The sequence below is a fragment of the Oryx dammah genome, unplaced genomic scaffold (assembly GCF_014754425.2).
Source record: "Oryx dammah isolate SB20612 unplaced genomic scaffold, SCBI_Odam_1.1 HiC_scaffold_25, whole genome shotgun sequence".
NCBI lineage: Eukaryota > Metazoa > Chordata > Mammalia > Artiodactyla > Bovidae > Oryx > Oryx dammah.
In genome coordinates, this window is record NW_024070209.1 from 36,389,039 (window position 1) to 36,406,018 (window position 16,980).

A 16,980-nucleotide genomic window follows, 5' to 3' on the forward strand; every position below is an offset into this window, starting at 1 on the left:
ATTATGGAATATAATATTAATAGTACAGGTTACACTAGTGGTAAAGAATCCGCCTGCCAATACAGTTCAATCCCTGGGTTGGGAAGATCCCTTGGAGTAGGAAATGGCAACCCATTCCAGTACTCTTGCCTGGAAAATTCCATGGGCAGAGGAGCCTGGTAGGCTACAGTCCATAAGGGTCATAGAGATGTGGACACGACTGAGTGACCGAGCACAATACTATTGATACTCTCATTTTTCAGATAAGAAACCAGAGTTTAAGAGTTTTAAAAAATAATTTCCCCAAGACTACACAGCAAATAACTGGTGTCTGAACTCCCTCTGACTCTAGTCCCTGTAAAAATAACCAGTACTTGGACTTCCCTGGCAGTCCAGTGGTTAAGATTCTGCACTTCCACTGCAAGAGACACAGGTTAGATCCCTCGTTGGGGAACTATAAGATCCCATATGCTGTGCAGCAAATATTAAAATTAAAAATAACCAGTATTCTACACAGCCTCTAAACTAATAATAATTTCCCAATTAAAAGAAAGCCACTGAAAGAGTCCACTGAATACTTCAAAATATGAAGGGGAAAAAAAAGAGACACACCTACACATCACTATGAAACTGTAAAACAACAATTATAAAAAGATTCTAAAAGTTTCCATTAAAAGAAAACCAAGTCACCACCTAAAGAATAAGTATATGGAATTAAGTAACACCGCTGGAAGAGCACAATGGAGTTAATGTCTTCAAAGATCTCAGGGGAAATCATTTTTAACCTAGCAAAGAGGATTCTATTTGACATTTACACTAGAACCTTTTTTAACCCCTAGTGGCACCGGGCATTGGATCAAATGAGAAAGAAATGTAGTACTAGCACAGTATTTGGTCATTAAATGAACAAAATTCATATGATTGTTAATATATTGTAAATACTATATAGTAGTTTTCAACTTTTAGCACCACTCTATAGACACAACATAGAAATTTTTAAAGCTTCCCTGGTGGCTCAGACTGGAAAGAATCTGCCTGCAGTGCAGGAGACCCAGCTTCAATACCTGGGTTGGGAAGATCTCCTGGAGAAGGGAATGGCAACCCACTCCAGTATTCTTGCCTGGAGAATTCCATGGGCAGAGGAGCCTAGCAGGCCACAGTCCATGGGTCACAAAGAGTAGGACACAACCAAGCGACTAACACAAACACACAGATGAGGCACTACCTACTTTGTCTCCTGAAAGTCATGTTTGTTTCAGAACCAAGTACACAGGCGAAAATTGGTTCAGAAATAAACATGACTTTTAAAGAGTATTCTCTACCTCCTTGGTCTGAGTTATGTACTCCTTCTCTAAATCCCCATACCATGATATCAGGACCAGCAGGAGATAAAGTAGGTCGATCTGGCAGGTCAAATAGGATCATGTAGACCACAGCAAAGAATTTGAAATTTATTCTACAAACAGTGAGAAATAACTGGAGGCTCTAAATGGGGAGAGTGACATCATTTATGTTTTTAAAAGATCCTTCCAAGGATCTGAGTGTTTTTTTTTTAAGTAGTTTTTTCTATAAAACATTCAAAGTTGAATGCTTTAGAAAAGACTTGCTAAAAGGTCATTCACTAACTTAAAATGCTAATTAAGAGTGGGTAAAATAACTGTAAAAGAAGAGAAAGAGAGAATTTTAAAAATTTTGAAGGAAGCTGTAACTCATTTTCCTTCAAAGGCTTCCTTAAGTTTCCATTCTGTGTTAAAGAAACAAACTGAAAAGGATGCATCAGGGTGTGGTTTGTGCAAGAAATACAAAGTGAAATTCCAAACAGACACTTCCTCAAGAAAATGCCTTTGCACTTCAATAAAATTTTGGTAAATGGACTGCTTAAAATATCTAGACATGGTTTCATCATTGACTGTGATTCTTTGCCTTTACTGACTTTTTTGTGAGCTAACCAGTCGGTCCCAATATTTTCTCTGAGAGTAGCTGTTTCTTCTCTGGTTCAAGAAGGGACGTGGTGGAAGACGAGACAGAGAGACAGGCTTTGTTCTAGGATGAACAAGCAGGACCTGGCCATTTCGTAAAGGAACAACCATAATCACTGTCTATAGGTCTGTCAGTTTTCTCAAAGAGGAATCCTCTAAGCTCTGCCTGGAGTAGGGGAGAGAAAATCTGGGAGTCCCTCAAGCAATCTTCAGGTTACAGCTTCAACTTGCACCACTTTGCATGCTCCTGACCTCAGAAGCATCTGATGCTAAACGCATGAACTAGATTGATTTTCACCCCACCTCCTCCTCCACAAGCACTTAGCTTCCAGTTCTCTGGGATCTACTCAAGTCAGTTGCCACTTATCCATCTGCTTCCCAACTTCCAAATTTGTTAGTATCTTTGCTCATATTTCGGAGAAGGCAATGGCACCCCACTCCAGTACTCTTGCCTGAAAAGTCCCATGGATGGAGGAGCCTGGTAGGCTGCAGTCCATGGGGTTGCGAAGAGTCAGACACGACTGAGCGACTTCACTTTCACTTTTCATTTTCATGCATTGGAGAAGAAATGGCAACCCACTCCAGTGTTCTTGCCAGGAGAATCCCAGGGACGGGGGAGCCTGGTGGGCTGCCGTCCACGGGGTCGCACAGAGTCAGACACGACTGAGCGACTTAGCAGTAGCAGTAGCAGTTCTTTAAGGCTTTAAGATATTTTAATTTCTTTACTATCACTGTACTATGTTTTTCCTCTTTCTGTCTCTTCCTCTCTCTCTTGTTCTTTTACTGGTATTTCTCATTGCCAAGATCATTACTCTATTCCAGGTCCTACCACTATGCCCAGACTCAACAATTATTTATTAAGTTAAATGATAATTCATATTATTCAGTAGATTATTTATTTTAAAGTCATAATATAACTTAAACTAATAACACACAACATAAACCTGCAATTTATTCATAGTTTAGATGGTGTTTGGATACTAGAATAGAATGATTTTAGTTTATGTAACATTTTAAAATGTGTATATAAACCAGTCTGTATATGTCAGATTTTTAATGTATATATACATGTGTACATATTTATATATATGCATACAGACAGAAAACATGTATATAAACATGCATTACTAACAAAAGTCATCTCATAGTTATTCTTTTCCATCAGCCCACTTAATTACGCCTGGCTTTTGGCATTTTAGTAATGTCATCTTGTGGTGATAATGAAAGTGCCCTTTATGTCTTGTACCAACACACAATTTCCTGGCTGCCATCCATGGTCAGTTTAACAAATGGCTATACTCCATCATATCTGAGTCGCTGTAGAAGTAAGTGTTCACTTTTGGTTTTATATAATAAAACTTTATAAATTGGAAAAGCTGATCTAGTTTATAAGGGAGGTATTTTGAAATTAAACGAAATTTTGACTGGTTATAAATTACTTGATATTTTAACATTCTTGCAAATTCAGATACAGTGCTAAAAATATTTTTCTAAAATAGGTTTTAGTTTGTCTTGCTTCTTTTGTATCAGGGTATGACAATGATTTCTTGCTATAACTGTATTCAAGTTTCTTACTTTTCACTGTATTTTGAAAATCTGTACTGTTGTTTTTACATTAATAATCTTTTATTTAAGATGAAAATAAATCCTACTTTGAAGAATGGGGTTTCTTATAGAAAAATTATACTGAGGAATGCTTTCTTAAGTAGATACAAACAAAAACTTACGAAAATTTTTCAAAGTAAGAACTGCTAAGTTCCCATTAATATGAGGAGCAAGTTGTGTGCTTGAACAAATCCTGCCTTTGTTGATAAAATATAGATGGCTAGACACCAACTTGTTTGGAAAATTCCTATTTTAATTAGAAGTTTCCAAGAAACAGAGAGTGGATTTCAAATATTTTTCATAGACTTTGCCTTACTTTTGGAAGCCTCATCTAACAAGGCTTCTTTTAAGTAATTCTTTTGGGTCCAATTTGAATTCTTAAGGAACCACTAAGAACTTGAATATCTTCTTTGATGTTTTCCCACTTAGACGATCTTCACTATTGTGGGCTTCCTTTAAAATCTCATATATTTGCATAAATGAATATGGTAGTTATGTCTACTTTTAATAATGTCTGGGTAAGGAACTTCTTTCTGTAATACTCTAGATTGCCTTCCCTGCCTCTTTATTAGTCTCCATGAAGATATTTTTTTAAGTTACTACTTTTAAGATTCTGGGGGGTCCTATATAAAAGATGATTTAATTGATTTAATTAACTTCCTTCTGAAGTCTTTCTGGCTGCTATCTGCCTAACAAGTCACTCCAACATTTAGTTGCTTAAAACAACAATTATTTTATTTGCGCATGATTCTGCAATCTGGGCTGTGCTCAGCTGGGCAGTTCTTTGGCTGGTCTTATCGGTGGGCACTTGAGTGGCTTAATTTAGTTGATAGGTCATCTGAGGACTGAACTCAGCTAGGATGCTGGAATGATTGGGCCTCTCCTTCTGCATTTGGTCTCTGAATGTGGTTTCTCTAACAGGGTAGATGGACTTCTTACATGGCAGTTCAGGGCTCTCAAGAACGCAGTGTTTTCTTAAACATTATGCCTGGAACTGGCATGATATTGCTTCTGCCTCATCCTATTGAATGAAGTCAATCACAATGCCAGTTCACATTCACAGGGGAACTGTGCAAGGATGTGAATACTGGAAGGCCTGATTCTTTGGGGCCATCACTGTAACACATTAGTTCAATGTCTTTAAATAGTTCTTTCCATTAGAATTTAGGAATGGCCAGCTTGTCACCTCTCTTCGTCTGAAAATGTCTAAACTAAATTGCCCTCACTCTTTAATGAATGAAAGTATAGCTGGATATAGAATTCTAGATCCACAGTTACTTAGATTTTATACCAGGAAGGTATTATTCCACTGTCATCTGGATTCTATTGTTACGTCAAGTGTGCAAGTAAGCCAGTTGTTAATCCTTTGAAGGGCTCATGTTTCAGTAGATCTTTTTTATGTTTTAAGGGAGTCTTTGTATACAGAAAGAGTTTATAGTTAGTTATGATTTAAATTAATATTCTAGCTTTAACATTATAAATTTAAAGATATTTCTTTCCTTAAGCCTTTAATTTTTAAATATAATAGTAACTTTCACTTATTCTTTGATATTTAAACTCAAGTTGAACATAAACCTTAGGCACATAAGGGTGTAAACATAAACCCTTCTTGATTTATTTCTGTTCTTGAGTTCTTCCTCTAGAAATTTTTTGAAGTGATCTGTTTTACAGGAAAATATTCTGAGGCCTTCTTTGCCTCCGAATATTTTTTATTCTGGCTTCATAATTAAATGACAGTTTGGCTGGATATAGAAAATCCAGGCTTAAAGATTTTTCCCTTTAATATTTAAAAAATATTAATGTTATCATGTGTCCAATGTTGTTGTTATCAAGTTTGATATAAATCTGCTTATTTACTCTTTTGTAGGTAATCTAGCTCTCCTCTTTGAAAATATTTAAAATTTTTTCTTTGTCTCACATGACTTTAAATTTCTCTATAAAATGTCTAAGATAAGTTTTTTTTCTTTATCTACCATGCAGGATTTGGAGGAGTGTGAGCCAAATGAGAGATCTAGGGTGCAAAATGTAAGGAGGCACTCACTACCAGCATTGTACAAGTGCCTCCTTAAATTTGCATCCAATGGGCCTCACCTGCTCCATCTTACTTCTCACCCTGCTACCCGTTTGGTAATCTGTGACCCCTTTCACTCTGAGGCCTCTGGATTTTAATTCTAATATATTTATCATCCTTTCTTTAAACATTTCATTTTCTGTCTTCTAGATTTCCTGAATTCTAGTATTAGTATTGCTATCATCCATGTCTCTTAGCTTTTTAATTTTATTTTTTAACCTTTCCAGATGTCTTCTAGGAGAGCATCTCAGTCTGACTTTCTAGTTCATAAATGTTATTTATCTCATCATTTCCATTTCAACTATTAATTTTTCATTTCTAATATTTTACATGATTCTTTTTTATGTTCTCATTCTTGCTTTATTATTAATACCTTCTATATCTTTGAGGATATTTGTTATGCTTATTCTATTCTTGGTGCATAGGTTCTAATAATTCTCCTTCACATATATGTTTTAAATTTTGTTGTCTTTCTTTTACAGTGTCTCTCTAGTTTAACTTTAGGTCATATTCCACAAGGGGAATTATCAACCTCTATGAGGGCAAGACTAAAGACCAGGGCTTGGATTGTGTGCCTCTCAGTGAATTTAAGGCAAGAAGATGAAGGTCAGGCTGGGCCAGCTGTGAGTTAGGCCCCTCTAAACTAGTTTTGACCATCTCTATTTTTTGTCCCTACTGAGACCAATCCTCTAGTCAGGGCTCCACTCCTTTCTCCTTTAAACTCCTGAAAAGAGGCATCACTGAGAGAAAGCTCTTGATGTTTTTAATCCACCAGCACTGACAGTTGCTAGGGGAATGCTGGAGTAGGAAATGCCCAAGGGGGCTGCACGAGTCCATTTTCATCAGCTTCTTACCCTGGAGGGATTTCTGTACTGTTTCAATGATGTCACTAAGTCGACAACAGATGGCTAGACTGTTGCTGCCAGTTTCTGCTGCCTTCAGGCGAACAATGATCTTCCTACGGCAAGGCAGGGGAACGTCAAGAGCAGATTTGAAAAGCTCTCCTCAACCTATTCTCCACTGGCTATTTCTGATCTCCTATCCTCCAGCCCAAGCTGCCACCAACCCTTCATACTGGTTTACTAAACTCTTTAGTTTTCTCAGTCTTTTGATAGTTCATTGGATTCATGCTTGATGGTTTTCCTTTTGTCAGGATATGAAAGAGCTCTCCTGCTGCCTAACTTGGAAATCCCTTTCTAATTTGGTCCATCATCCTGGAGACTTTATAGACACTGTCTTTAATCCTCACAGCTCTGAAAGGGAAGTATTATTATCCTCATTTTAGAGACAGAAGTGATTTGTCCAAAGTGACACAGGTGGGATATATGGGAGAGCTGGAATTTGAAAACACGTCTATCTTTTCCCAAAGCCCATGCTTTGTATACTCCATTGAATCCACCTAATTAATGCCTCAGTTTAAAAGAGCTTCATTTTATTCACAAAGTTATCAGACTATGTTCCTGGAAACATTAACATTCTGTGAGCTGTACCATGATATTTACCCCAAAACTGACAGTCTTTTCCAAATTGGTAGAAAAATATGTTATGGTTAGAATTTTCTCAATTTAGTCGTTGTCCACAAATTTTTGTTGAATTTTTGGCACCTGCTGTCTTTTGTGTGATAGCAAATCCTGAAGGAAAGGTAATGATTAGGTAGAAAATGAGTTTTGAGTATTTCTGCTTTACTGACTATGCCAAAGCCTTTGACTGTGTGGATCACAATAAACTGTGGAAAATTCTTCAAGAGATGGGAATACCAGACCACCTGACCTGCCTCTTGAGAAATCTGTATGCAGGTCAGGAAGCAACAGTTAGAACTGGACATGGAACAACAGACTGGTTCCAAATAAGAAAAGGAGTACGTCAAGGCTCTATATTGTCATCCTGCTTATTTAACTTATATGCAGAGTACATCATGAGAAACGCTGGGCTGGAAGAAACACAAGCTGGAATCAAGATTGCCAGGAGAAATATCAAGAACCTCAGATATGCAGATGACACCACCCTTATGGCAGAAAGTGAAGAGGAACTAAAAAGCCTCTTGATGAAAGTGAAAGAGGAGAGCAAAAAAGTTGGCTTAAAGCTCAACATTCAGAAAATGAAGATCATGGCATCTGGTCCCATCACTTCATGGGAAATAGATGGGGAAACAGTAGAAACAGTGTCAGACTCTGGTTTTTTGGGCTCCAAAATCACTGTAGATGGTGACTGCAGCCATGAAATTAAAAGACGCTTACTCCTTGGAAGAAAAGTTATGACCAACCTAGATAGCATATTCAAAAGCAGAGACATTACTTTGCCGACTAAGGTCCGTCTAGTCAAGGCTATGGTTTTTCCTGTGGTCATGTATGGATGTGAGAGTTGAACTGTGAAGAAGGCTGAGTGCTGAAGCATTGATGCTTTTGAACTGTGGTGTTGGAAAGACTCTTGAGGGTCCCTTGGACTGCAAGGAGATCCGACCAGTCCATTCTGAAGGAGATCAACCCTGGGATTTCTTTGGAAGGAATGATGCTAAAGCTGAAGCTCCAGTACTTTGGCCACTTCATGCGAAGAGTTGACTCATTGGAAAAGACTCTGATGCTGGGAGGGACTGGGGGCAGGAGGAGAAGGGGACGACCGAGGATGAGATGGCTGGATGGCATCACGGACTCGATGGACGTGAGTTTGAGTGAACTCCAGGAGTTGGTGATGGACAGGGAGGCCTGGCGTGCTGCAATTCATGGGGTCACAGAGTGGGACATGACTGAGCGACTGAACTGAACTGAACTGATCTCAGTTAGAAATCAAGGAAATGTTATCAATTAGCATTTTTTCCTGGTAGTTGGAAAACAATGTCATCTCATATCATGTGATATATAAATGTTTGAATGCTTCATTCCTGCTAGTAAAATTAGTTTATATTAATGTCTGACTATTGAACTGAATTTGTGAATACTTAATAAATGTACATTTACTAACATTTTTCCTTCTTATATGCACTCCCTAATTTTAAAGGCATTTTTTTAAATTAAATTTTATTTTTTAATAGTGAATACATGCATATGGTACAAAATTCAAATGGTACAATAGGATGAAGAGTGAAAGTGAATCCACCTTTCTCCACCTCCATCCTCCAGTCCGCTAACTCCATCCTCCTGCAGCAACCACTGTTATCAGTTTCTTGTTATCACTCAATAGATATGGTAGTGATATGTATGTAATTACCTTATGTATGTCTTTTCTATAAAAAGGAGAAATTTTTATTTATTTATTTATTTTTAAAATTAATTTATTTTAATTGGAGGCTAATTACAATATTGTAGTGGGTTTTGCCATACATTGACATGAATCAGCCATGGGTGTACATCTGTTCCCCATCCTGAACACCCCTCCCACCTCCCTCCCCATCCCATCCCTCAGGGTCATCCCAGTGCACCAGCCCTGAGCACCCTGTCTCATGCATCAAACCTGGATTGGCGATCTGTTTCACATATGATAATATACATGTTTCAATGCTATTCTATAAAAAGGAGAAAGTTTTAATTTTTTCCTTGACAGAATTTTATGTCACTAAACTGGGTGTTACTCTGACTGCTTATATAACATTGTGTGCTAAAAGCAAAAATAAAGTGAGTTTTAAAAATTAAAAAGTTTTAACATTGAGAGTCCAACATAATAAACCCCTACATAGATAGCTATTACCCACATTAAAAGATTATTTTAAAGTGATTTTTAGAGAGCTTAATACTCTTGCAAATTTTCAGAGCCTCTGTAAATGGGAAATGAAAAGAATTATGTGTTTAATTCTAGGTGCAGCAGCCCTGGAATCTTCCAGTTCATCTGTCAGTGCTATCTGAGGGCAATTTGTGCATAAATTTCTCAAAACCTTTCTAGTAGTAAAAAAAAAAAAAACTGACAAATAAATTGTACTTATGCTTTTCCTAGCACTTTGGTTGGTATATGTGCAAGAAGCAGATCTAACAGTAGGTTTTTAAAAGCCATCAAAGCTATGGTTTTTCCAGTAGTCATGTATCGATGTCAGAGTCGGACTATAAAAAAAGCTGAGCACCAAAGAATTGATGCTTTTAAACTGTGATGTTGGAGAAGACTCTTGAGCGTCCCTTGGACTGCAAGGAGATCAAACCAGTTAATCCTAAAGGAAGTCAGTCCTGAATATTCATTGAAAGGATTGATGCTGAAGCTGAAACTCCAACAATACTTTGGCCACCTGATGCGAAGAACTGACTCACTGGAAAAAGCCCTTATGGTGGGAAAGATTGAAGGCAAGAGGAGAAGGGACAACAGAGGATGAGATGGTTGGATGGCATCACCAACTCGAGACATGAGTTTGAGCAAGCTCCGGGAGTTAGTAATGGACAGGGAAGCCTGGTGTGCTGCAGTCCATGGGGTCGCAGAGTTGGACACAACTGAGGGACTAAACTAAACTGAATTGCATTAATATTAGCTTTTTAAATTACTAGCAATTCCACATGTGGGGCTAATTTGGTTGTTTTGATTTGGTTCTTCTCATAGAGAAAGAATGATAAATCTATCATAGTATTATTTAGACGTGTTTAGGTAACCTTGCATACAAAACAATTTAGTTTCATTCGCATTTTTTATAAAGCAAAATATTATAAATACTTATGTTTCCATATACAAATCTAACTTGTATCCTGACCTTCAGAAAATCTTTTTCCTCCTTAGTTCCACTTGTCTCTCCCGATGCATCAGCAGAACTTCAAAGGAATTTTAGAGAACGCATCTCTTTTATACATCAATATGATGCCAGGAAAACACCCAATGAGCCCATTCGAGGAAAGGTGAGACAGTATTTAGAATAAATTATTTAATACTGTATGATGGCAGATAGATTTATGCTAGAACTCCAAGCCTTTACAAGTCACAATCATCTTTCTCAAAGTTGATTTAAACAAACTAACATGGTTATTAGGAGGATAAAAATCTTAAACACAGGTCATAATCAAAACTAAAGAATGATATCATCATTTTGGATCACAGTATTTGGAATTTGGTTCAAATTAGTAAAATCATTCACTTAGCATAAAGCAAGTTCCAAATAGGAAAAGGAGTACATCAAGGCTGTATATTGTCACCCTGCTTATTTAACTTATATGCAGAGTACATCATGAGAAATGCTGGGCTGGAAGAAGCACAAACTGGAATCAAGATTGCCGGGAGAAATATCAATAACCTCAGATATGCAGATGACACCACCCTTATGGCAGAAAGTGAAGAGGAACTAAAAAGTCTCTTGATGAAAGTGAAAGAGGAGAGTGAAAAAGTTGGCTTAAAGCTCAACATTCAGAAAACGAAGATCATGGGATCCGGTCCCATCACTTCATGGGAAATAGATGGGGAAACGGTAGAAACAGTGTCAGACTTTATTTTGGGGGGCTCCAAAATCACTGCAGATGGTGACTGCAGCCATGGAATTAAAAGACGCTTACTCCTTGGAAGGAAAGTTATGACCAACCTAGATAGCATATTCAAAAGCAGAAATATTACTTTGCCAACAAAGGTCCGTCTAGTCAAGGCTATGGTTTTTCCAGTGGTCATGTATAGATGTGAGAGTTGGACTGTGAAGAAAGCTGAGCACTGAAGAATTGATGCTTTTGATGGTGGTGTTGGAGAAGACTCTTGAAGAGTCCCTTGAACTGCAAAGAGATCCAACCAGTCCATTCTAAAGATGAGTCCTGGATGTTCATTGGAAGGACTGATGCTGAGGCTGAAACTCCAATCCTTTGGCTACCTGATGCGAAGAACTGACTCATTGGAAAAGACCCTGATGCTGGGAGGGATTGGGGGCAGGAGGAGAAGGGGATGACAGAGGATGAAATGGTTGGATGGCATCACCGACTCGATGCACATGAGTTTGGGTGAACTCTGGGAGTTGGTGATGGACAGGGAGGCCTGGCGTGCTGCGATTCATGGGGTTGCAAAGAGTCAGACACAACTGAACGACTGAACTGAACTGAAAGCAAAGCAATTTGATAAATTTCTGTATATATGTAGCAGAGGGATGCATATCAGGTTTATAAATTTAAACAACGATGTAATAGCCAATTGCTGGATTTTTTTTTTTTACCAACTACGGATGTTTGTTTTCATATTTCACGATGGCTAACAATAACATTTCACAACTATTAGTTGTTGGAACTAAGAGATGTTTGCGATGCAATCATAAATCCTTAGGTCTTTAAACTGCAGTTTCTACTGTTTCCATAGCAACCCAAAGAGCAAGAAAGGAAACTTGATATGAATAGTCTCATACAATCCAAATGACAGAAAAATTGAGAATGAGAGATAATGAGATGCTCCTCTGACTTTGTTTTTCCTTTCCTGTTCATTTTCTGGTGCACCTTTGTTCATACTTTGTTTGAATGGTTCACCAATAATAATTATGCTGCTGCAGTCTACAGTTTCAGACTAAGGTGACAGCTAATGAACAGGCAGAGAAGTAAGAGCCTGTTTCAACCAGGACTTGAGCTAATACATGAACTCAAGTCACAGCTGCATCTTCCAGCAAACTTGTGTGCCCTGGTTAACATCAACTTTGTTTTCCTTTCCAGAGACATGGAGTTTTTGTGCAGACAGAGATAAAACCAGGGAGTAGGCCAACAGTTCCTGAGAGAACAGAGGTATTACTGAATGCTTCAGGGTCACGCTCATCAGAACAGTCCAAAAAAACAGAGAAAGGAAACTCAGCGGAAAGCAAAATGATCTCACCCGGTCTCTGCTGACAAAATTCCCAGGAGTTGTTAGAGACTAAAACTCACTTATCAGAAACAGACATCAGAGTGGCAGCCAATGCCTCCCCCAGAAGGCCTGAGAAAAGGGAGAAGACTGCAAAAGTCTTTCAAATAGCTGTGGTAAATGCTCTTCTCACCAGGCATGATCCTTTAAGTCCACCAATAAAAAGTCAAGACAAATCAGGATAAATTACCTTCTTTAGGAAAAAAAAAATAAACCTTGGAACATGGAGAAATTTCAGAATCATCATACAGGCCCTCAAGTTTGTTTTTTCTTTGATCAATAACCCCAAAAATTACAATTTATATAAAATGGGAAGATGAAAAAGGGATAATAAAATACACCAAAAATTCAAGTGTGGTCTTCAATGAGTGATGGACATGAGACATATTTCTATGTCATATTTATGAATATAACAACTTTGTTTTGTACAACAATAGATGTAATTAACAAATATAAGAGGCCCTGTTAGATAGTCGTTAATCATGGCTTTAAAATCAAATTGGGGTTGAAATTTTGCCTCCAGCACATATAAGCAATGTGACCTTGGATAAATTACTTAAACTCTCTAGAATTCAGTTTCCTTGTCCATAAAACTAGGATAATAGCAACTTCATAAGGATATTAAGCATGAGGTCATGCACACTGATCAGTGATCAATGTAACCACATCATCACTATTACTATAAATAAAATTTAAATTTAAGGATAACATTCTCCCATATACTTGAATATTCCTCCTTATTCTAAAATTTTGAATCCTTTTATGCACAATTAAGAGTGTGAAAACTAAAAACATTCCTCCCAGTACAAGATACACAAACATACCCACTTAATTCAAAGACATGAGTACCTAGAATATCAAAATATTTCCTAAACTGATTTCTATTTTACTTAAATTATTTCTAGCACTAACTCACTCTTTGGCTTTTTGGCTCAGTTTGGTATGGTTAATTCTTCCAGTTATTCTCTTTGATACATTTTGTGCCAAAAAAATGTATCTATTATAAGCTTGTTGTGGTGTGTTGCACACAAGTAGAAGTAGGTAAAGTATTCCTCTGATGCCTAAAAGAGTATTTACGTACACAACAACTTTCCAGGGGAATTTATCAGTTGCACTCTATTATCCATAGTACTGGTAAGACTCTAGGTATATTTTTATTCCTTCACTAAAGACATTTTAATAGACTGCAAACAACCAAATGCCATTATTAAATATTTGTGTATTGGGGACTTCTGCTTCTTACAACATGGCATTGAACCAAATAGTGAATCCCTTTCATTACAAATACACTGAAATGCTGAATAAAAAGGAACAATAAAATTCATAGCCCAGCTCACAAAACAGAGAAACCCTCAATTCCAAAATAGAGAACTTGCTTATTTTATGTATCAATTCCTATCTTGAAGATCTCTCCTTGTCAACACATGTAGACTACCTTATTATTTTTTTATTGAGGTATAACTGATTTATAATAAAGCTGTGTTAGTTTCTGGTGTACAGCAAAGTGATTCAGTTATACATACATGTACATATTCTTTTTTCATCTTGGTTTATTACAGGATATTGAATATACTTCCCTGTACCCGAGGACCTTGTCTATTTTATATATAATAGTTCGTATCTGACAATCCCAAACTCCTAATTTACCCCTACCCAACCCTCTTTTCCCTTTGGTAACCATAAGTTTGGTTTTTTTGGTCAATCTGTTTCTGTTTTGTAAATAAGTTCATTTGTAGACTACCTCATTATTTTAACAAGCTTTGCTGTGTTGGGGAAAGGAATGGAGGTTGTTAGAAGATTTGGAGAGAGATCTTAAAGGCTATGGACTTGAAGAAAAATTTGTTAAAGTATACACTATTAAAAAAAAAAGGCTTTGGACTTGAATTTTAATTCACATTGGAACAGAACTCGAACTTTATAGCCTCCAAAGTAGAGAGCTGGAACTGAAATTTGCATAAAGCTAGAACTCTGGAATAGCTGGTGTCTCGTTACAAAGCAGACTAAAAGAATTCCAATATTTAACTATTTTTATGAGATTTAGCCCAAATCAGTGGCTCAGACAGTAAAGAGCCTGCCTGCCATGCAGGAGGGGGAGACCTGGGTTCAATCCCTGGGTCGGGAAAATCCCCTGGAGAAGGGAATGGCAACCCACTCCAGTATTCTTGCCTAGAAAATCCCATGATAGAGGAGCCTGATGGGCCCCAACCATGGGGTTGCAAAAGAGTTGGACATGACTGAGTGACTCACACATACATGAGATTTAGTATGCAGTGATAAAGGTATATGATCAGTCTGCCATCTTGAGTCAATCTTTAATTTTCTTTAAGTAAATCATTTGTAAACTTAGTACTTTAATTATGAGTAGACCACAGATACTCTGAGATAGACCTCGCAGTTGACTGGTAATCACTGAGCATTGCTACAGTCCTTCTGCCTTAGACAATACACTTTAGTGAAGGATAGAGGGTCTGGATCCAGTTAGTGGACTACTGCCATAGGCTAGGTCTGTCATTTTCAATATTTTCAAGTATGAGGACATCTTTTCTGCATTATATAAAGGTTTTATGTTTCCGCACAAAATAGTAATTGGACTTTCAGTATCCATTGTTTGAATAAACAATAACAAAATGCAATGATGACTTTCAGGTTCAATTCTCTGTTTTTAACTGCTAAGAGTCTCTCTCTCCACAATGAATTCTACAGTCTATTAAACTTATAACTGCCTGTCAATGTAAGTGCTGCTCTTAAATTTTGCCAGAATATTTGAATGTTTCCGTGTAGTTCCCTTATTAGGTATTGTCATAGAATGATAGCTTTTACCAGGAAACAGGATCTTTTTCTTCATTAATGGGGGTCACAGAGAGTTGGACACAACTCAGCAACTAAACAACAATAACAAATCAAACAAACCATAATTCTTCACATAATATTTTAAAACCTTCTTAATGAATGTGTTAATGGTTTCAATCCTTGACACTGCTATTAATAATACCATAAATTTACATTATATGATTTAAGTGTTAACATATTTTTTAGTCTAATATCTCATTTGATCCTTATAAAACTTCTATGAAGCAGGCAAATAATAATATGTCAAATTTACAGCTAATCATAGGCTCAGAGAACTTAAGTAATTTCCCCAAGTCTGCAATTACCAAGCAACAGAGCAAGGACCTGAATCTAAACCCAATGCTCTTGTCCATTAATTCCAAAATGTCAACCACAGGGCAATGCTGGCCCATCACAAATGAGTAAACAAAGACAGTATAGACCTAGAGAGTATTGTACTATGTATCAAGGCAAATGATTTCAACACTTTTATTGAAAGATTTTCATTCTATTGCTTTGAGGATTTAAAATTCTCTTTGCCAGACTTTTTATCACTATGATGGACTAAGTTGATATGGAAAACACCAATCATTCCTAACACAGATAAAAGCTCAATAAAATATATTTCAAAAGTTGAAATATACAACTAAGCACTAAAACAAGAAATTAAAATTCTCCAATACCAGAAATAAAGAGAATGCTAAAAAGTGGTGAGTAAAGGGTGAGGCTAAAGAGGCAACTGAAGAAGTGGAATCAGAAGTTGAACTTAAGGGCTGGGATTTTAATATCAGAGCTGAAAAGGGAGCTGAGATTTCAAGCAGTGGAGTTGGGGTTAACATACAGCCAGGATTCCAGAAGAGATTTGCTGCTTTGAAAAGGATTCTAGAATATCTCCTCTCATTAGCCTGAGAATTAGGGGAGAGAGAAGAATGATTACTACCCACATGACATATCTCCCAAACTGAACTGTGCACAGGCATGTAGGCCAAATGTGCATTCAGAAATAGTGCAGGAAACTGAAACAGAGGTAGCAACAGAAAAGCTGGCTCAAACCACGAAAACCTGAAGGCTGCCAGCAGAGACAAATATAAAACTGCTCCATAATAACCCTTTACAACCCTAGATACATGAGACAGTATAGAAAGAAATGCCCAAGATGAGATGAAAACACATACACACACACAGGGCTTTGCTGGTGGCTCAGATGGTAGAGAATCTGTCTGCAAAGCAGGAGACCTGGGTTCAATCCCTGGGTCAGGAAGATCCCCTGGAGAAGGGAATGGCCACCCACTCCAGTATTCTTGCCTGGAGAATCCCATGGACAGAGGAACCTGGCAGGCTACAGTCCATGGGGTTGCAAAGAGCTGGACAAGATTGAGTGACTAACACTATTACTATCAGTCACATATCAGTGACTAACATGTGTGTGTGTGTGTATGTGTGTGTGTGTCTATCTATTTTATGGGAAGAAGTTAGGAGAATTCATTCCCTCAAGAATTACAGACAGTAGGGCAGAGAGACTATGAAGTAAGTACAGTACACTTAAATGATTTCAGACATAAAAGAATAAAAACTATACAGTAAAAAATAACAGGCAAATTTCAGGGAAAAAGTTACAGAAATTCTAAAGATAAAAAAATATCATTTTTTGCAGTGATATGAATGGACCTAGAGAGTATTGTACTAAGTAAAGTAAGTCAAAAAACAATAAATACTACTGTATGATATTACTTATATGTAAAATCTAAAAAATAATATAAA

At 37.2% G+C, this 16,980-nt stretch overlaps 1 protein-coding gene across 1 annotated transcript in view; it reads left to right on the top strand.

Moving 5' to 3' along the window:
* Positions 1-13,833, top strand: part of CUNH2orf73 (chromosome unknown C2orf73 homolog) — a 28,388-nt gene extending 14,555 nt beyond the window's left edge. Inside the window, 2 exon segments of the mRNA XM_040224836.1 lie at positions 10,321-10,436; positions 12,207-13,833. Coding sequence (XP_040080770.1) covers positions 10,321-10,436; positions 12,207-12,575 — 485 coding nt within the window. The 3' untranslated portion in view covers positions 12,576-13,833.
* Positions 13,834-16,980: the final 3,147 nt, after the last annotated feature.